Below are 22,485 nucleotides of genomic sequence, written 5' to 3' on the forward strand. Positions count from 1 at the left end.
TCCGCTTTCGTACGAACTCGCCCGGAACCGTTGCAAAACCGCTATATTACCGTGGGATATTCCGTTCTTCGAGCGTTTAAAATTCGCGAGTGGATAAATTTCTTTTGGGGTTACACCTTATTCGTCGTACCTCGTCCTTTCACCCTGCTTAGTATGGTCCTTTCAGCGTAAACTTGTTTTTTTTTTTTGCCCGACGAGGCGTAGTCGTTAGGTAAATACTCGACTAAATTGTTCCGATTTATTTTATGATTCTGCTCGTGCATAGTGGGAAGTTTCATTGACCAAAAAAATAGATATTTTCTTGGAGAGTAGCAGGCTGGAGGAAAGGATTCCAAGGTGGTCCATCGAACTTCGTTATTTCTAACATAAACAGCCCCCGTCGAAACGAATTGCCCAATCAGAGGGAAACTGGTTAATCTTCCAATCGCAACGACAGCGGCGCAACGATAAAAACAATCGTATTTCATGGCGAGTCGTTGCGTTCCGATTGTCCGTCTCGAACAAGACGGGGCCCGATGGCGGCACGGAGGACCCACGGTCAGCCGCAAAAGCCCCTCGCGACTCCCCTAAATCATTCGCAATCGGAGAGACTGCGGCGAGTCGTAACCGTGGAATCGCAATTTTCGATTTACGATCCATCGAATCGCGAGCGTCGCGGACGCGAAACCAAAGCGGCGCGCGCCTTCGGACTCGTTAGTTCGCGGCGATAAACGTCGCGGTTCGTTGGAACAGGATCAAGTTTTCGCGAATAAAACGGCCGGGTCCGGCGGTTTACAAGCGGCCACTGATAGGAGAGCGAAAATATGTTTCGACTATTTATACGGACGACCAAAGACCAAAGGCTTCGGTGCAAGCGGCGGAAATATTTTATTTTTTAAATCACGATCGGTTTTCGTGCTTACGAGGAACAGCGTGCCTGTTTTCCTGGGTCCACCAGTGTCTTGTTAAGCGGCGGATTTAGCTCCTCTTTATGCTCCCAGCGTCTCTTTGTGTCCGCGCGTTAGCTTCTTTGCGATATTCATTCGGGACCCGCGTGGGCGAATCGTATTGTATAATAAGGCGGCGCACAGTCCGGGAAATCTCGACGCTTATGTAACCGTTTCCGCGCGAACCAGCCCCGCGAACTCGAGGAGGACGAGCGGGCACAACGAGGCAGCTGTCGGCCGTTCAATTTGCGCATTGTTCGAGTTTCGGGGCCTCTACGCCAAAACGATACACTTTGTACACCAGCGTCGGTGTAAATTTATTTCTCGAACCGTTTACGACGATCGAATCGGTCGTAAATAGCCCACGGAAACCGGGAAGTAAATTAATCGTTAATCTCGGAAGATGTCGCGTTCTTTTATCACTTTTAACACTTTTCGAGGATCGAGATCCAATCCAAACAGCTTCAAACGTGGTTGGACGCTTCTACCAGCGGCTACCGGGAGAAATAAAACGCTAAAAAGAAAGTCTAGCTTGGAAAATCTTGGCCCAGCGAGCCAATCGAATCACTCTCGTCGCTAAAAAAGAATACAAACGTGTTTGTTAAAATTCGCAACCCGGGGGAGACGAAATTAATCGCTCGCTGTAAACAGATTTACAACGTCATCGCGAGCCGTTTCGGCGAAAAAACCATTACCATCGGCTCCGCGCGCGATATCTTCGGGGTCCAGGAAGCCGTAAATGAATGAATCTCGCGGAGCGAAAGAAATCGAGCGTAGTATTTCCGTCGAGCGACGAATGAATCCAGGGCGCGCAACAATACGAGAAACATATCTAAACTTCGTAGTTTCTCCATTTGTATTTTACAAATCAAACATTTGGGACTTGCTGCGTTAAGTTTGAACGCTTCGACGTGTAATCGTTAGAAGCGTCAAGTTATCGGTTTATCGGGATATCAAGCTTAAGACGTTGAATTGGATCGTTGGATAGTTCTATGGCAATATCGGATCATTGTATTATCGACTTATCGAACTAACTCGCGAGACTGTAAGCTCGTTCGATTGTCAATCCATCGGATTATTCTGTTCATCCATTGGCGGATTTGATTATCGAATCTGTCTCCATGGACTGCTCTGTTAATAGGATTATCGCGATAATTCGTTTACCGGCTACCGAAGTTCGAGACGCGTCGACGTTAGTTATTGTTAAACTGTACAGAAATTTCGTTTAAAAACTTTCGATATATTATGCAATGTAAGAAAAACTTGGTGTCCAACGATAGCGCTCGATCAACCACCGCTGCAAAGGGATCGACGAGAGAACACCCAGAATCCCACCAAAAAGATGTTAGACGATATTATCGCGTAATTAGCCGCCGTACACAAGAGTACGTCAATTTAAGGTACTTTAGGAAGCTGCTCGTGTCCCAGTTGCTTCCTTTCATGTGGTCGACCGCGCCATCGTGGGTAATCGCGAGGTAATTAAGTTGTAAGTGGATTAATCGACCGTGACCGCGGAAAAAACAGTCGTTCGTCGACCAACTCTAACAGGAGCCTTCCGATAGCTCACCGAATAAAATCGTCCTGACGACTGAACAGCCCAGGACCTCCCCCCATCGATTTTATAAACGCTGTAAACCGAAAAATCGATTGACATTTTCTTTTTTACTTCTCAGAAATATTTTAAACGATAATTCTCCGTAAAAGTAAAAAGCAGGTCGATCGTGGAGCATTTTACATTTGTTTCGCGCGCGGTCAACCCTAGGAACGTGTTTTTACGTTCCTTCGTGCGTTAATCTCCGCGTAAGACGGATTCTCGGATAGAGTTCTCGCAACGTTTCCGATAAAAAGTCGAGAAATTTTTAGCACAGCGTGGATACTTACGTGGCATGATGCCTTGCGCAACCAGCTGATTGATGGGTCGCCTCAGCATAAGCTTCACCTTCAACGCTGCAACAGAGAAAACAACGTTTCCTTTACAATTCGTTCCCCTTATTGACAATACACGTTAACCATTCTACAACGTTGTTACACGATCGTACAATGTATAATTTCAAGCTCGCCGCTTATCTCAGGGATCGCAGAACTCATTCCTGCATTCGATTAATGGCCACATGCTCACCGGGAAAATGCACGAAACTTTTCGAAGCAATCGTTTCGACGCTGGTTTTGCAAAACAGCAAAATTCTGCAAAACAGACTGTAACACTTTGGCTGTTTATTCGACTCGTCTCATATTTAAGATCAGTCAGCCCCGAAGTTGAGAACGACCCGAGTAAAAAGTGTTGAAAATGAAACATTTGATCGCGCGGAAGGATCTACAGTCTCCCCGAGCAAAAGCGCCGACCACCGTCGTCGATCACGGTCTATAATTATTAAACGGAGCACATTTTGTGCAACGCAGCCCCGAAATAGAATTTCCGCGCGAATCGGTGCGTTTTCCTGGAGCCGTCGCGCCGACAGCCGACGAATCTCACGTTTTAGGCTGATCAAAGTCGATCGTTGCGGGGTTGTTGCGCGCCCCTCGTCGCGGAGGACTTTCTCGGTAGGCCGATATTTTCTTTCCGCATGCCGAATAAGCTGTTCCATATGGCGCGACTCGGTGGGGTCCCGGGCGACGAGGGAGAACGGCAAAAAAGAAGTCGTGGGTTTCACGGGGGAGGGAGGAGAAAATAAGCACGTCGACCCCTTCTTTCCCTCGTTAATTGGACCACCGCGCACGAGCGCGCGACGATGGCAATTTTGGGGCCCGATAATTAAAGAGCGCGCGCGCCACTCGTGGCCACATAATTTACGTCGGATAGGTGTGTGCCCCTTCGCGTCCGACGAGACGCGTCGCGCACAGATTGGCCAGGTGTAACGGGATTTGCGTACCGTATTGTAGTTACTCTTCGCGCTGCTACCTGTATTTCGCTCCGGGACGGCTGCTTGGAAACTTCGAAACGTCAGGGCAATCGACCAAAACTTTACGTAAGATAGTTTACTCTACTGCCACGCAACTCCCTCAAGACACTTCCGTATCTTTTCTTTTTAACTTTCATTCAGATTATCGTAAGAGAAATTTGAAGCCACGTAGTCTACGATTGTCTCGAATCAAAGTTTCGGTCTGGCAGTGAACGCGTGACATTTCTCGCGTCGAACGACCAACGCACGTAGTCGATTCATCGCCAAACGACACTATTTAATATTCGCGTTTCGAGCCTCGAGTTCAAAGTCCTCCGCCGACGAAACGAACGTCCTGGTTTCGACGGACCCTCCCGCGTCGCGTTACGTTTCCTGGAATCCCGGCCGCGAGTACGGTGATTCCCAATTAAGAGGCCCCAATCGTGATTCGGGAATCGAGGAGGAGTCGACTCGCGTGGTTCGTTCGCAGATCAAAGGTCGACGAGGAGCGCGCGGTGGCCCCCGCGGTCGTCCGGCGCGGCGGATCGCGGGCCCAGCTACAAATTAACACACAAAGGGCCCCCGGTTATAAATACGCGGAGGACGCGCGGGCCAGATTGCATAAATTGCCGGCGCAAGGGGAACGAAACCGCGGTCCCCCACGGCCGCGCAATCTGAATTCAAAGCAGCCGTGTCCCGGAGAAAAATGTCTACCCTTTCGGTTTATTGGCCGCGGAGTCGGGCCTCGCTGCTGCCGGGGGGATCCCTAGCGGCCAGTTTTTTCGTCGATCGAGAGCGAATGCGACTCCGCGATGTACTCTTGCCGGAATAATCGACCGTTTACGGTCGCCTCGCGGCTCCTTCCTTTTTTCTATACGATTCGTCGGCGCTCCGGCGCGCTAGAACGAATTCCGCGCCGCTCGCCGCTGGCGGAAAGTGTCCATTTTGTCATCTCGAACGGTATCCGTTTCTAATTACTGCCCAGACTAAAAAGAAAGTAAATTTAATATACGAAATTTTGTTGTACGCTTTCGATTTGTTTACCCCCAATTGCGCCACGATCGTCGATCTTGTATCTTCGGCGTAATAAATATTGCCTCCGTTAGCTGTCCCCGCGCGAGATCGCGCATTCTCGGGCTCCCTGATTAACTAATCAACGACAACGTCCGCGGCGCGTGCAAAAATGTATAGCCGCGGAATGGCGGTAATTAAGGCGCAACGAAACAACGCGAAGCGGCCAAGGAAAGGAAAAAAAAAAACAATCATCCGAGGAATAACCGCTCGAATCGCGATAATCCTATCGCCTAACGAGCATTCCTGATCGTATCCTCGCTATCGATCCTGACAATCACGCGCGGAACGCGCGTAACTATGCGCGCGATTGCATATTTCTCTTGGTGGCCGAGAAATTCACGGAGCGGCCGTTCCGCGCGAGCGCATTCCTCGAGGCTCTCCCTTCCGACTAGGTGGATTTAGCCAAAAAATTGCCCCGCGGAGATCCATTTGCTTCTCGATCGGTCTGCCATACTCTGAAAATGCGAAGAAACGGATGCACAGAGGGAAAAGATCCGTTTCCAATATTTAACCTCGGTATTCGAGAAAATAAAAAGCCTTCCATACGTATTTTATGAATTATTTGACTACAACGAAGAGTAGGATGAAACGGAAATTCGAGGCTCGCGACGAGTAATTACGGGGATCGGTAGATCGGCTAAAAGAAAAAAGGTGCATACGACAGGAAGAACTGGGACAGAGAGTATCATGGTCTACAGAAGACAAATGGTAACGACCAAAATGGCTACTAGACGCAAGTGCCAAAATACACAGAGCCAAATACTGAGCCAACGTTTCTTGTATCATTATATGGGCACAGTTGTTACTAATTCGGTGTCGCGTTTCATCTTCCGTAAGTGTACGAGATATCCAGGGCCGCGTGTTTCTCTCGTGTCTCTTAATTAGCCTGTGAAACACTCAAAATTGAAAAATCGACGTAACGTTTGGATTTGTTCACTTTAATGTACAAAATTTAATGTTTCGCAAGTACACCGAAATTTGAACCAATCTGGAATCTCGAGGTGTCAATCGTGTCTTCGAATTCAGTTGCAAAAATGCAATTTCGTGGAGAATCGAACGGTTAACGAGGTCCTAATTAGCGTCGCGAGGCAGCTGCGATGTAAATAGTAAGCACTGAAGTTTACGGGAAAGTGCAGCACCACGCCCTCGAGGGACGGTCGAAAAGTCGATGAAATATCGCGAGGGGTCATCGGATGTCAGAAAGCAAAGGGTAGGCAATGCCTCGAAGAAGACGGACGTTAACGAGCAGATGGACGAGGCGGAGGTGGACGGGCAGCGAACGATATCCTGGACGAAACGGCAGGACAGCTCTCCTCGGTGTCACGGTGCACGTGCATAGTTGTCCCATGTACCCGGTGGGCCGACAGCTCGCGACTCGGTGGCTCGTGGCCGAGTGTCAGGGTGGCACGCGGATTCCAGCCATGTTTCGCATTTCTCTGAGATTTCATCGTTGTCCCGCGCGACCAAGAATGGCCGACTAACGGCGCTAGCCGTGATCGCGGCCTTTTTACACCCTTTTCCGGAAGACAAATTTCCGACGAACCGCGGGACGAGGAAGCCGTTTCTGTCCGCCATTTTGTCATTTTCCTCGCGGACCTCCAGGAACTCGAGGTCGCGCTTCTATTCGATCGTGACTTCGAATTGCTACTTCTGTGCAGTGCTGCCCCGTTCCTCGCGTCAATCTGCGTTAGGGATACTTGCAACGGAGTAAATTCCTCCGTGAAACGCTATGAAATTGATTCAACCCGTCCACCGATAGTTAATCCAAACAGAGAAACGTGAAATTTTTCGACTCGAATCGCTACTCTTGTACAGTGCCTCGTTTCTTGCGTCAAATCCGCGTTAGGGATACTTGCCATTTTTTCTATTTCTTCGAAATTGCATGGAATAAAGTCTAGAAAACATGTCAGCGTGAAATCTGGTAGTTTTTATGCGATCGCGAGAAGGCACCGCGACAGGAAACGAAAAAAGGGCGCGTTTTTTATCGAAATTCGTGGCGTGGATGCCTCGAATGCCTGCGAACGTCTCTCGACCGTGTTAATTGCACGGCTCACGGGGGTTCGAGGATGGTCGAAGTTACGGGGGGGCTACACTCCGTAAGCATTTGCGCAATGCATAGAATGCAAATTCGCGCGCAGTGCATTCCTCGCGAGTGAATCCCCCCGGCTGCGCCGTTTACGCCACCGGGGCTCGTCGATGGCGATCGTTCCGCCGGACGTAGTAAATAAACTCCTGGATATGCGTTCAGCCACAGACGAGATATACGAGTAGACCTTACATCTAATGTATTGTTTTGACCCATTTTTCGGGAGCTCTAGAGCTCTATTACCATTTTCGTATTGTCCATAACATTATCAACAAGTTACAGAAATTAACACACATTATATTTTCGGCAAAGAATTTTTTTCTTGAAAGTGCGTTGGATTTCGAAGGTATGTCTATTGAACAAAAATGATTGTAATTGACCCCTGCAACCGAAAATAATTTTTTCAGAACGATTTGAAATTTTTCTTTTTCGTCGAAAAATTTAGGCACCTACCCTCCGTCGATTTTTCTTAAGAATTCGTTTTTCATTCTTAGTAATTTTATTTGACGCCCTATAGAAAAGTTGTCTAATACTTTTTTGTAGGTACCCATGAGCTCTACTTCAGAAAAAAGTTTCATCGAAATATATTCACTACTATAGGAATTATGGCTGTTTGAAAATTGGACCATTTTTATGGGGTTTTCCTCATTTTTCAGGGGTCAAGGATCAACTTTTCGAATATTTTTGGAATTTCTACATATTCTCCATCAAAATACGCGTAGTTTGCTTTTTCAAACATTAAAATCGTCCAATCCTATCAAAAGTTATGATGTTTTAAAGATTTGCATGAAATTTCGGGGAACTATTTCTGGCCTCACATTAGATTTTCGATAAGAAATTTTTTTCTCGAAAATGCTTAGGATTTCGGGGGTATGTCTATTTACCAAAAACGATTGTAATTGACCCCTGCAACTAAAAATAATTTTTTCAGAACGATTTGAAATTCTTTATTTTCGTCGAAAAATTTTCATTCGGTGATCGACATTCTGATTCCACTGTTCCGTTTACCGTTTCTCTATTTATACCGCGCGGATCGACGCGGATAATTTCCAACGCGAAACGAACGACAAGCGGCATTTTTGAAATTGAAAACCGCAACGATCGCGTCCATGAAAGTCGCGGAGGCCAGGAACGACGCGTCCAAATAAGTCGTATCGAACGAGGGAGGGGGGAGAAGATTACAATCATTAAGCGCGTCATTACCAGACGTAAATTAGAGTGGTTAAGAGTAATTACACGCGAGAGTCGGAGACCGCCTGACGCAGCTGTCGATCGGAGTTAAACTTTCTGTCGGTAGAATTAATTCGAACTGTCATACGCTGTCTTTCGCTTCTGTTTTTTTTTTCTCCTACCCGCAAGATTGCACAAACTGTTGCACTTGTCGATACTCGATGTCTATGAAACTCGTTTTATCGGAACCGACGGCGCAGGGGACTGACTTTTAACCGCTCGTATCGGACAAAGCGATCGCGATCGTAAGAACGTCGACAGAGCGTAGTTCAGACGCGTCGATCGTTTCTATTATTTACTGTGTACAATCGCTGTTAAGTTGTACGTACGATCAATATTATATATAATATATATGAGATCCAAGAGCTTTAAGAAACGATAACTTTTGCAAATATCTGGAAACACTTAAGGATTCCTTCAACGTTTCGAGAATCGATTCAACGCGAAAGGTGACCGTCTTTGCAGACTTCCTAGGCGGAATCGCGCGGCGGTTTGAAGCCGTTTGAAGGCTGTAGTAGGAGGACGTTTCGCAGTCCTTGCAGCGGACCGTTCACGAAGTTGTCGCTCGTTTTACGATATTCCGTCCCCTTGCACGGTCCTTACGCGCCCGTTTTACGACAGGCAGCGTCAAATAAATCAAACCGCGTGGAATCCTAAGCGCGGCGTTAAAGTGTTAAGGAGTTCCGGAAGAGGTCGGAATTTCTACGGTGATCTCATAAATATCGCGGGGTTCGTGAAATCGTCGGCGCGCTCGGTCTCGTTTTGACCCCAATTTTCGGTACGCGTCCCCTACCAGAACGATTCATCTTACAAATCGTCTCGGTCGCGCTTACGTGACTTTTCGCGGGAACCGTGAAAAAGCTGGCTCTGGCCCCCCGGGCCGGAGACAGTTTTACGGGTCATCGAGACGATCCCGGAACGCGGCGACGGAAACGGAACGCGGATCGAGCCTCTCTCGGAGCTTCTTAAGCTGTCGCGAAAGAATATTTCACGCGCGGAAAAGGTCATGCACGGAATTTAACGTTCCAATAATTTGTACGCCGGACAAGCGGGGGAGGATTTTCGGGAAGCCTCTCGCGGAGCACGCCTCGTACCTCGAAGATTCATTGGATGTTTAATCGGAGTTCCGCGAATTCCGTGAAACGCGTTTGCTCGCGATCGATGATGGATTTATTCGCTTCTAATTACGCGCATATACGGTTAAGGCTACTAGAAAAATGGAGCTTTGTTAAGGAGACTTCGATAGAATATTCTTCGTGCAGCGTTCGAGTAAACATTTTTTAATTATTTTCTTTACCTGGCACAATTTTCAGGCCTCTTCTTTTCTATAGCTAACGGGCACTCCGATTTCCTTTCGTAGGAAAAGTTGCATTAGTTTGAACAACGTATTTTTTAGAAACTGTTCGATCGAACGGAAGTAGAAGCTTAGACGATCGATCGAAAGAGGCCACCGTGCGTTTCCTGAGCGCCGCGTGACGGAAGCCGAGCACCAGACGCGAGAAACAGAAAAGACGATCACGTGACCGGCGGCACAAGACACACTTAAGTCGGCCTGAATCGCGGGGGTGATCCAATAATACGGCAGCTTTGGGTATAAATAAAGCCTCTAGGCCCGGAGATCACGGGAGAAGTCTTGTCCCTTCCCTCGTCATAGTTTCTTCTATCTACCGTCGTTTTCCGTCGTTTCACACATCGCATTTCTTCCTCCTCCCTCTCTGCGTCCGTTTGCGTTTTGCCGACCGCCACGCGGAAAATAGACGGTTCGTTCGAGAACGTGTCGTCCCGGAACACGGAATTCCTTCAATTTCTTTGATTTTAATTGCACCTTAAATTCTGAAACTTCGAGTCTACGTTACCTGTGTCGGACTCAACATTTTACGGGGTCTTCTCGCCCTTTGATAAAGCTTAAATATTTCTACTCGAATTTAAAAATCAAATGATATAATAGAGGCAATCTATATTTGATATTCATTCGAGTCTTTCATTATGGTACATTTGTATAGTCAAAGTACATCATTTCATACCTTCTGACCCCTTTTCAATATAGTTTTATTTTTAATTTCAATATTTAGTTTCACATTTGTCTTTGATTTGAGTCTTGTCGTTGATATTATGCAATAGATACGCGTTAAACGTAAATTAAGGTGAAATGCTCTATTCAAACTATTATTATCATTGTCCTTTTTTACAAAACGAAGCACGACCTATTCCAGAATAGAAACATCACCGTACGTCACATCCGAAAAAGTTTATGGCGGCCCGTAAACACCCACGATGCGTGCCAAAGAATGACGCACCATACGGCGTACCAATTTATCATCGAGACAGTTGGATGCGTTTTCGAAAACACTTCGTCTCGAGAACAGATTTCTTTAACCTGCGTTCGAGTCGGGAACAAGCTCGCGAAGGCAATCGTCGTGTCTGGTGACTGAAGATGAAGAAAAAGCAAAGATAAAATCGATCTTACGACGAAATTGTTATCGAAACATCCGAACATTCAGTATTCTTTTTTTCGTCGGTTAAAAAATTAAATCACCCGTTCGAAGATCCCTGAAAATCGTAGATGGCCAATTAGGTGACGTGCCTCGTTAGTCGTCGAAGCGGCTTCAGGAATAAGTCCGTCAAAATGGCGTTTCCATCTCGAGACCGTTTGTCAAAGTCAGTCGTAAGTCGACACGGCAGTAAAACAAAAATAATTTTGATTTATTCGTGCCCAACGTTTTCATAGATAACTAAAAGATGCGCCAGACAATAATCGCCTAATCCTAGAGTTCGGAAAAGAGAAAAGAAACGAAAAAAAAACAGGTAATAATCTGGGCGCACGTGCGTCGTGTTTGAAGAGCCACTGGAGAGTTACGAGCGTCGTGAACGAGCCACGAGAAAATTGACTGCTCGTATCTCTCTCTCCCTCTCTCTTTCTCCTTCGCTCGACCACGACGGAATATGATTTACGCGCCAATGAAAAATGAGAATAAAAACAGCGCCGTTTGTTTAGAAAATAATCGCGGGCTTCTGGCCCAAACGGAATCCCTGGACGCGTGTCCGGGGAACAGGTGAACGTTTTCAAACCCAATTACGCAGCCCTTGTTTTTCCAAGACGCTATTAATCGTGAAATCCTAACCGCCAGCAACGTACACTCCTAATGTAGTAATAAATAACGCGCTAAACAAATATCGATATATTATGCGGCAAACGAGTCGATACGTTTATTTTCGAAGCACTTTCGCTGGACGGTTCCTGCGATCGATGGATCGCTACGGTCACGCGGTACATTTTTCATAACTTTCACAAAATATTTATTACAGTTACGGAATTTTTCGTGCAAGAAATATTCTCGTTTTTCGAACAGATTTCGAAGTATCGACCGTTTTAATACATACGCGACGACAAAATTCGTTTCGAGTGCCACGAGGCCCGTGGCTAGAGGCAAAGTTCCGCGAATCGTCGCGTCGAAAATCAAAGCTGTCGTCACGAGCGGGTTAATTAGAATTCGTGGCGGCTCGTCGCGAATTTATCGGGCGACCGGCTGAATTTTTCAGAGGCGCATTTCCCGCCATTGTTCACTTAGAGAACGCGTACAAGCGCTTGCGTCAAACATTGGCTGGGTCCTTGCTCGGGGTCTCGTCGATACAGGGTGTCTACGTTGGCATGAATCGTGCAAGAAAAAAATACGCCAAAAATGCGAGGCGACTTACTAAATCTAGACTAGCGTTTCTTATGGAGGACATTTTATGAAGGAGAGGAAGATCGTATTGGGTCAGACGTTTCGTTCTCCTATCATTGCTAACCTCTTGATCCAGGATCTTTCCTCAGATATAGACCATAATCTTGGATACTCGTGAGTCTCAAAACCTGAAAATTAAATCTAAAAAATTGGGTACTCTCGAGTGTTACGATGAAGACCATACTCAAGAATGCCTAGTAGTTGTCCAAAACTCGACCATAGAAAATTATTCCTAGTCCAATAACCTTTTGAAAATGAATATCCCAAAGGGGTGGTTCGTGATTTTCGGCTCGAGGAGGTTACAGAGCAGCCAGTGGCTCGCTCAAGAATTCCAAGATTACTTAGCCACCGGTAATCTGTAGAAACGCGTACCCTGGACGGACAATCACAGAAACGAAGTAGGCGTACGGTAAATCATCGTCCGTCAAAGCGAGATTGTATCGCGTGGCGAGTTCGCCGAAGGAACAGCTGGCCACCGATCAAATTCATCGCGGACAAATGTCGGTTGTCGTTGCTATTAGCGCGACAGAGAATCCTCGCGCGCCCTCTTATCACGGTACTCGACGTTCGCCGATAACAGGATAGACTCTGCGGCAATTAATCTTATTGTTAGCGGTGGCTAGGCTCGCCCACGTCCTCGGCCACGGGTCCGTTGGTAAAGAGAACCGTGTCGGGCGTCTATAAGCGGCGATCTCGCGATATACGCGCGCACGATCGCTTTTATAAGCGACCTGCGACGGTGTGCGGCGTACCTTTGTGTACATTACCAAGGTACACGAGCTTTAAACGCTGCGTTAGCACGCTCCGCCTACCGGCTACGCCTTCTAATCGATTCACGCACTTGTCTTTCGCAACTCTTCTCTCCTTCTTGCACGGCCACCGCGGACTTTTCTCCGCTATCTCCCCCTTCTAGCACGGGAAAGTCATACCGTTCCGCCACGCTTTTTTACCCGCGACGTTCCACCCGGTTCCCTCGGTCCCGCCGGAATGGCAAAGCTTGTGCAAACCGGAGCCCGGAGGAAGTCGAGTTCCATGGGAGATTCGCTGTCTGGATCGAAAATTCTTCTTGGGCACTTTTATCGAATTCTTTTAGCTAGAAAAAAATCCAGACGGTGCATAGTTTAAGGCGGGAATTGTATCCCTTCGAGACTCGAGGGGCAGACTCGGTTAGAAGAAATGTCACTTCGGTGGAGGATCAATTCGCGTCTCGTAAATGCGTTGGGGGGGCAACAGGAGCACGATAACGACACGTCGGTCGACGACGGTTTAATCGACCGGACGATTGAACGAGGGCCGCGGAGCGCGTGTTTTTCCCGAAAAAAGGGAGCAACGCGGTCGCAGGAACGATCGCGAAACATCTTTGCTCGTCGAAAAGAGGCAAAAAACGGGGCGAAAGATGGAAGAACGAAGAAGAGGACGCCAGGCGTTCGAGTGGAAAGCAGCGAAGGGAAGGCGGAGGACACCCGGCGATTGATATAACGCCACGATTTGCGTAATATACGCTCGGTCGTAAAGCTCCCGGTGATTTATCCCGGTAAATAAATAGATTTCGGTGCTGTTAACCCCGTTTCCAGAGGCTCGGGATGCGACGGTGGGGCGGACACGCGCGGCGTGCAGCCGCGGCATGCGTATCGTTTCGATACGAGCGCTAGCACGCGTGTGGTGCAACGTCCTGTGGGTCGTGGGAGGAGCGGAAAGAAACCGACGATGGATTAAAAATACTGGTGGCTGCGTGGAAAAAGGCGCACACGAACGAACAGAGGAAAACAAAACAACGAGGAAGGAGGAATCGTGATATTTCAGAATTTCGGGGCCAGAATTTACGAGCGGCAGACGCCACAGCGATGACTCTTGCGCCACCGGATCCTCGGAAAAAATGCCGCGCCTCCCGCTACATGCGTGCGCTCGGGATCATCGGACTCCCTCGATTCGACGCTCTTAATTGCCACGACGGCGAAACAACGAGATTAAGACGCGGCTTTTTCGAGAACCACCCCGCGAAACGCCCCCCGGAAGGGGGGTAGGGGGAAACGGCAGCCGCGGTGACGTTTATGCGTTTGTTTACGAACGATCGTCCCGGTAATTGGCCGCTTTGCAGGCGAAGCTTTCGGGGCCTTTACTGCCTCCGGCCAGGAAGTAGGTTACGGAACGCTCTTCTCGGAAGGACGATCTTTTATTGGACCCCTTATGCAAATGCACGGCGTTTTTTATGCGTCGTCGGTTCTAACGGAACACCGATAGGACGCTTCTGGTGTTGTCGCGACTCGAACGTTGACCGAGAGACCCCCACAGAGTCGACATAGTTCGAGATTTCGTCTATGGACCCCGAGGGCCCGGGAGGATACCATTTTGAGTCGTTGTCAATAATAATATCGTGTTCTTGCAAGTATATGTCTCTGGAATGTTTGCGTAGTATCACAGAATCCTTCGAATGTCGAAGTTTAATAATATTCGAGACACGCCATTTTGGCTTGGGCGTAGTGGCTTTTGACACGATTCGTTCGAGAGTCGTCGTCTAAGCGTGGCCGAATAATCGCCGGGAGTCAGAGCTAACCCCGGGTTACCTGTGTTATGGTAATTACTACACGTGTAAGCTGGTCTCTCTCGACGTCGAGTTCGGTCCGACTCATTGGCATTGTTTCAAGCGCGTATTGTGGTTTCGGACTATCGTGCCGGTAAATCAACGTTTTTACGCGGCACGCACCTGCCATTATCGGGCCGTGTCCGCACCGGGCGAAAGTTGGCCCCGAACGCATATTAATCGGCGAGTCACGCGAAACGAATCGACGGAAAGCTTCGTGTACCTATATGTTACCGCGACGGCGAACAAATGCTGCGGCCACGGCCAGACGGTTTTCACTTCTGTAATTAGCCGATTATCGCGCTCGCGACCGGTTCTCACCCCTTCCGCGTTCGACTTCGCGACAATCGTTCAAATCGCCGCGTTTAATTAGGGCTACGTTCGCTCCCGAAGGACGACGGGTCCGCCTGGTGATCGGAATCGCCGCGATCGTGTCGTCGGTATTTTAAGGAGACATTCTGCCGTACTACTTTTAACAAATTCATGCTTTCTTATACCCAGGGATGTCGCAAACGTACCCCTAAACTTCTTTATCGCGAATCGACACGCTCGTTGCTGAATTTTTTTTTGCACTCGGAGACCTTCGATCACCTACTATTAACTCGAGCACACTTTCTTACGAAACAGATTGTAATGATTGCTTGTGTATTTTGTCCTATATAAGATGCATCCAAATTGTTAGATGTCTCTTCAGAGGGGACAAAAGGTTAATAATGAACTTTTGGCCGAAAATTATGACGATGAGCTCGTAATGATCTTCGAAAAAGAGAATTACCACATATTTTAGGGATAACTAAAAATACATACGTTCGACGATAGTCGTTCGAACGATTCGAAGAGGCGTTTTATTTTTAGACGAAGGGTCGTTCGAGGAAAACACCGTAAAAATGACAAGTAGAATAGGAAAAACAACAATACGACCTAAATACTCGAAAAACGTTCGAATCACGATTTTTATCCTACGCCCCAAACCAGTGAATCACTCCCGCGAAAACGGGGACGATCTTGTTTACTCCGTCTCGATCTCTCGTAGCCCCAGACTACCGGCATCGAAGCAGCAATAGTTTCCTTCGTTCCGTCTCTGAATCATCGTCCGTAAAAAGGCAGGAAAATAAAAACAAATGACAACCCGAGGAGCCTCGAATTTCTACATATATTTCGCGGTTACGTCAAACCCGGGAGAGCGGTTCCTTTAATTATACGAGAGGCTTCCACCGTAGCCGGGGAAAACACGATTCATAAAAGCGCCTTTGTATGCATCGTGGTACACCCACGTGCCTACTTAAACCTCACCGCCGCCCCCCGTCCCTCCGCGAACAACAACGTGGATGCTGGTATCCCTCCAGGTGAAACTGTTTCCTGTGTCGTAAGCCGCGTCTCTCGCTCTTCAGAAGCGTCTCTCCTCACTTTCCCGCTCTCCCTCCTCTCTGTTTTTGTTCTCTCCCCGCCCCTCCCGTTAGTCCGCGCAGCATCTTCGTTCCGTCTCCGCGGCGAATACATAATTTATACATATTGCGTCTCGGTATTTCATGCCTCGTTGCAGTAAATCGTTGCGCTCTTTCCTTTCGCCTTTCTCCCGCGCGCGGTTAAGCAACGATTTCTTACTTCTCGCCTCGTTTTCGCCCGCCTCGATAAGGGTGGCGCGCCATTTTGATGGTTTCGTCGTTCTCCACCGGGGACACGTCGATTACGCCCGCTTTATCGCGTTCCGTGATCGTTTTCCCTTGCGACACGCGCGCGCCCGTAGAAACGATTTCTCTCGCTCTCGTCCTCCTCCTGTTCTCCGCTTCTGCTCCCTCCTGCCCCTCTGCCCTCCTCTTCAGCATCGGCGTCTTCTTTCTCTCGCGGCGCGGTAATATATCTGACTCGGCGTGGGCGGCCCACGTGGGTTTGACAGCTAAGCCTACGGAAACTGGTTACACCCACAAGCGCGCAGGTCGTGCAGCTCTCGGCGTCGGGAAGAGGCACACGCCAGGTAGGCGCGCGAGCAACAGCTTTGCTCGCCTCTCGTTGATGCGACCGATCTTCCATCGACGGGGACACGTGGCCATCCCGAGCCACGCCACGTGACCGCTTTTAACGAGTTTATACTTTATACTTTATAGGCCATTACCGATTTATGAAATTCTCTGTTCTCTAGCGCGCCAGACTACGGGCTCCAGGTAAGGCACGCTCGTAAAACTCCTCGTACACCTTATACTCTCTGCTCTTGCAATCTTACACCCAGTTCTTCGCGAGATATTGTTTTGGAGTCCGATGGCTGCTCGACGGAGAAGAAATTTTCGAGTTTCGAGGAGAGGAGCTCACGAATTACGGGGTAAGTCGATTATTTTTATTTATCGAAAACCGAAGCTTTACGACTCCGAAAGAAACAGTTTGCGTGGGTCCCGATGGGCTCGAAAGATTGATGGTCGGTTTCAGATTGTAACTTTTAAAATTAATCTCCGTGAAACGCGCGTTAAATTACAATTACGGAATCGTCGGATTTCACGACCGTGGGTACGGTAGTTTTATTAAACTCGAACGATACCCAGGAATTTATAGTTTTCTTCCATTTAACGCCCATGCTCGCGAGTTACGCGTTATCTCGTAACAAATGTAGCATCTTGTATCCCCCCCAGCGTAATTCGATTTTATCGTCCCATATAACTTTACTGTTCCCTGCATATTTAGGAGCTCGTTCGGCACCGAGCTAGAAGTTACGCGCCTGTTCGTCTGCCTAATAAAGGAAACTAATATTTTCGTTTCGTTACGCTCGGCGCCGGCGATAAAGTCCTGCAACGACCTTCGTCTCGTTTGAGGAACCCATTAAACAACGATCTTTCTTCCCTGGACCGATAATGGGTCAACGGTTGACCTGTTTTAGAACTCGTACGACCAAACGTGCGTTTAGGAACATTTATATAAGGACTATAGTATAAGAATGTAGTGTACAGAATCCTGTAAAGATTCCCTCGCCCCAATTCAAATTTTTCCCGACTTTGAATCAGAAAGAAGGTCGTACAGACTTTGAATCTCTCTCAATACTTCTTTTATAGAGCTCGAAACTTTGAAAGAGTCTAATATCTCGGTAACGTAGAAAACGTAGAGTCGACGAGAATCACGCGGTTGTAAGAGCGTGAATAAACACCGGGAGATAGTTTTCTAAATTTTTCCGCGTTTGGCGCGCGCGATTGCCTCACCGGTTTCCACGGAAATCCAGGCAATGGGACCACGTCGGCGGAAAAGCAACGCCACGGTGTCGCGTCGCGACGTAAAAAACTGCAAGTTGGCGTGTCTAATAAACATAAAGGAGTCAGAGTTTGTCGTTAGCCGCGTGTCCCTTTTTCCTCTCGGCCCGTCCGCCCTGTCGGTCCCCCCTGGCCGCCGCTCTGTCCCTCGTCCATCGTGCCACCGCGTCGAGCACACCTTCGCGGACAATTAATTTACTTCACGGCGTAGCCCGGAGTCCGCGAGCTTAACAGACGTAGTTTGCGGCCGACCATCCAGAAATGGAGTTGGTTTCGCCGGTTCAGATACGATCGTGTACGTACGAGCACACATCCTCGGCCGTAGCGTCGAGAAAAACGCCATAACTCCGAGTCGTATATGGCGGCAATGCACAGGTGCATGCCACCGTGCATCTACCCCCCTCAGTCCCGTTCCCCTTCGCCCACCACCGCCCCTTCTTCTTCGTAGACCCTTCCTCCTCGACCCCGTCCAAGACTCGATCGAACGTGCGCGTAGAATGTCAATTGTTTCTCTCTGCCCTCTCTCTTTTTCTCCCCCCGTCCTCCCCCCTACGAGAACCTTGTTTTCTTCGGTTCTTTCCCCTCTGTTCTTCACCGTCGCCAAGACCGTCGTCGGACCGATTGTCTTTCGCCCATTTTTTAGCAATTTGAATCCCCGCGATAAACGCCATCTTGTTTCTCGAACGGCTCTATGGAGAATCGCAGATCGAATTTAGAAGTTTACGTAACAAAAATCGTTAGATACGAGTAAAGTACTGGCCGTGCTTCTCGATCTAAATAGCTTCGATCTGCTTAAGCGTTTCGTAAAATTTCGAACGAGATAAATGCGTTTTCGTCGATAGTTTGATCGTGCCACTGCCATAATCGTGCGCATCTTGCAGTTACAATATGCACGATGTATCGTAGATGGAAAGAAAATTGATCCTCAGCCTGAGAGCAACGCAGCACCAAGGAGAACGTTTCCTCAGTCGCGGACTAAGATGTCTGACCCAGTACGGGAACAATCCCCGTCGGGATCGACGTTTCTTTCCCCGGTACAATATATTTAGTATTACAAAAATGACTTATAGTTAAACGAAGCGCATTTCATAGATACAAGCTGTTTCCTCGTTTGAATAATAAGCGTGCATTATTCACGCTTATCCTCAACTATTAACAAACACTAAAGACGCGTGTTATGTCTGCGTTTATGAAGTCTCTATTGATATTAGCAATTAGTATGTCGATAACCTTGAGCTAATGTATCTACATCTAATGAATCACTTCTTGTTTACATTCAGCGTATCGCGTAGAGGCTCGCTTAAGTGTTAATTTCGCATCGAAAGAATCGAGTTTTCGCCCTCGAAGTTACGGATTCTATTTTCGCGAATGTTCGAGTCGAAACAAAGCGTTTCGCGAGCCAGTCGCTCCTCCCCCTGGGGATCCTCTCTCTCTGTCCGTACACTAGGTTGCGATACCGCGGTTCATAGGTATCGGAGACACTCTTTCTGCCCTCTCTCTCCGTTCGTCTTTCCCTCTGGAAACCCGGTCGCGGCGCGGCACCGCGGATATCGCGAATCCGGTGTGTTCTCGCTGCCCTCTTTCTCTCTCTCCCGCTCTCCCGACGTCCTTTGCCCCTTCTATTCTCCTCGCCCCCGCCTCCTCGACGCTGCCGTTGGCTCCGTTGCCAAAGACGAGTGGTAACGAGTCGATAAAAAATAATTAGTATGTCCGTCGACTCGGTGCTTCTAGAAATAGACCGGTCCGCATAATCATCCGCCGATTCCGAGACCGCTTTGGAAACCTGCCGGCGGCTTTACGAGCTCGAGGTGATACCACTTGCTGCAGGTGAACGTGTGGTGTGCGTGGCGCGCGTCCACGATCGCCGATCCCCGGAGTTGGGCAAATTTTATTCACGGAATAGCGATCCGCGGCTTGAAATTCGCGAACGGAACCGGGCGAACGCGAGGCTGGTCGGCGAAGAGGTCGTCAGGGGGGGGGGGGGGGCCACGGTTGGGCAAAACAAAATTTATTACGTTTGTTACGAGGAGATCGTACGCAATTACGCGGTAATTACCGTCCAACCGCGACGTAATCGTAATCGTAAATATTTAAACCGCGTAACGACCGTAATAAAGCGTACATCTGATTGTCGCGTAATTACGGTGCAATCGCGGCGTGATTGCGCGTAATCGTATCGCGCTCGATGTAATAAGATTACGTTTCGCGCAACTCTGGTAACGGGGAAACGACGAAGGAGAAGAAGACTGTCGAATTCTTTTCGTCGAGTGCCTAAAACCGGTATTAAAAATAGTTACTAAACGGAAACACGAAAATGGCCGGTTCACGGTCGATTCATCATCGTCTAGTTTGCTTCCGTGTCGCTGTTGTTCGAGATAGAGATCGTTCGACGCGGCCGGGCGTTGGACAACGTCGAGGAGGAAGTTCCGTAGGTTTTCGGCGCGGAAAGAGGAAGAGGATGGTCGCGGACAGGGCGCTTCGTCGCGTCGGAGAAGGTGTAACTCGAGAGGCAACGAAAGACGCGCGTGCACGGAGCTCCTATCCTCCTCTCGTTCGCTCCTCGAGCTTTCTCTCTGGCTCCGTCGCGCTCGCGGCACGCGGTGAGAGTTGAATTTATGAATGAACGAGCGAAGGGCGAGGCGTGGGCGAGCCCACGCGCTTTATCATAATCGGGACCTCCAGCCTAGTCACGCCTGCCATAACTGCCTAGGCATAGAGCAAGGTTGCTGGCTCGCGGAGCCAGCCGAGCGTCGTCGCTACGGACGCGGATGAATGAAATCGCCGTCCCATTCACTGGATTATGCGATTGCGAAACCATCCTTCCGCGCCCTCAAGGGACAAGTCGGCTGTATTCTAATTTATTCGAAATTTCGAGGCTCTAATGGCTCGGGATCACGCAACGATCCTCGCGCGATACGCTTCGAAGATAGTCGTAGAGAAACGTTACCGAATGGACGAAGGGCACGCGTGGGAGGACGATTAAATCGAAGATCCGTTCAGGCTCGATGAAACCGTGAGGCCCTTTCGAAAAAACAACTCTTTCGATACCTTTTCGATACATTTGTTCACGGGATTAAATATACCCATTAATACAGAAAGAGATACAAGAAGATAGTTGCATAACAAAGATAAACATGAAACCAAATTGAATGTTATGAAGTATGAGACTGACTGTGAAATAATTCAGAACGATGTAGTAATCTGGATATATAGACTATTTGTTTTTAATTTACAGTGTTTAAAGTTGGCTCGAAGAGGACGATTGCTAAGGTTTTCTACATGGAACTTGCATTATTTCGAAAGGTTCCACTTATCGTTGCGTTCGAGGCGAGGGTGGCGTAATAGTTCGACGAGCCCTCGGAGTCGCGACGTGGCTCCTCGAGTAACGATTTACGGATCGTTATCTTGACAAATACTTTTGAACAATTACGTTAATCGGTGACACGTCGAGAATCGATGGTGCAAAGAGCAGTTGCATCACGTTCGATCGATCCGAAACCGCATAAAAGCGGCGCATTTGAATATTCGCGTAGGCTGTCCTCTGATTTACGACACTAACGAGTCTAATTTTACGTCGAAGGTCGATCTATTATGTTTCAATCGTTGCAACGAATTGCACCATCTCGTGAAATCAGACGGGATCGAACGCGTCTTGAACGAGTTTCCTCCCTTTGGAGCGAACGCCTAAATACTAACGACGAACAGATCCAGAAGTGGAAACGTGCCTTTTCGATGAGTCATTCCTCAAATTGCATCTAATCACCGTCCATTTTAGATATGGTCGAGATTATGATCGCGGTCCAAACGTCATCTATTAAATTACAGTCGTGTTCGACGAATTGGAAACGCAATGTTTACAATTTAATGATAAACTGACGTAATTTTTACGTAAACGCTAATAGAAGATTCTACCTCCGTGGATTAAAACGGTTAATTAAACGAAGCTTCTTAAAATTGAAAAAAGCGAGTGTTTCTTGTTGGAGATTCCAACGTGACATTTTGGGCAGTCCCGATAGTAAACGGGTGGTCGTCCCTGCCTGGAAGATGGCTCGTTTCTTAAACGGTTCATCATCGACGGTCGAAGAACCCCGGGGAATACCGAAAGAAGGCCACAGTGGGAATTTTAGCCGACGAAAGCAGGAATGCTCTGTCCTCTGTCGTTCCTTCGTCGCTCAAGCCCTGTCAGCCCTCGGACGCGAGGAGAACCGCGGGGATGAATAATCCATGGAGCGGCCGAAGACAATGTACGGCGTCCCACACAAGAATTTCAGGTGTTTCGACTAACGAGCGATTTGCATGAAACAACGAGAACGCCAGGCCGCGAGGAAGGAGGACGAACCAGTTTCCAATCCGCCCGGAATACATTCGTAACTCTTTAATGCGCGTAACCCGACAGAATCGCGCTCCGGACCCTCCCCCTTTGTTCCTCGTTCCTCATTCCTCGATACAGCCGACGCGAAAATACGCTAATTACGGTCGGTAGCTTCTGCCCCGCGTTACGAGCAGACTCGACTCGCGAAACGCTCCATTACCAACTCGCTCGAAACGTTTAGAGGTATTCCGTAATTACGGTGATCGCGGAGTTCGATTACGATCTCACTCGGTTTCGAGAAACGCCGATCGTGAAGCTGCCCGAGAGGAGGGTGCCTTCGAGGAAATCCACGAGTTCCGCTCTACGCGTGCGAGGGTGAAAATTTCTTAAAAATCATTTTTTTAAATTCACGATACAAGAAGTTCGTCGGTACAAACGTTTC

General features: G+C 48.3%; 1 protein-coding gene across 4 annotated transcripts in view; it reads right to left on the minus strand.

Moving 5' to 3' along the window:
- The window catches only part of LOC143342962 (uncharacterized), a 282,929-nt gene that overhangs the window by 12,051 nt on the left and 248,393 nt on the right, over window positions 1-22,485 (minus strand). For 3 of the 4 annotated variants that reach the window (XM_076767327.1, XM_076767328.1, XM_076767329.1), the window contains one exon: window positions 2,808-2,873. In XM_076767327.1, the coding sequence (XP_076623442.1) occupies window positions 2,808-2,873 (66 nt within the window). Of the gene's footprint in view, window positions 1-2,807; window positions 2,874-12,761; window positions 12,823-22,485 lie in introns of those variants that run through there. The other variant, XM_076767330.1, reaches the window with a different exon arrangement.

Source organism: Colletes latitarsis, chromosome 6 (genome assembly GCF_051014445.1).
Source record: "Colletes latitarsis isolate SP2378_abdomen chromosome 6, iyColLati1, whole genome shotgun sequence".
NCBI classification, from domain to species: Eukaryota; Metazoa; Arthropoda; class Insecta; order Hymenoptera; family Colletidae; genus Colletes; species Colletes latitarsis.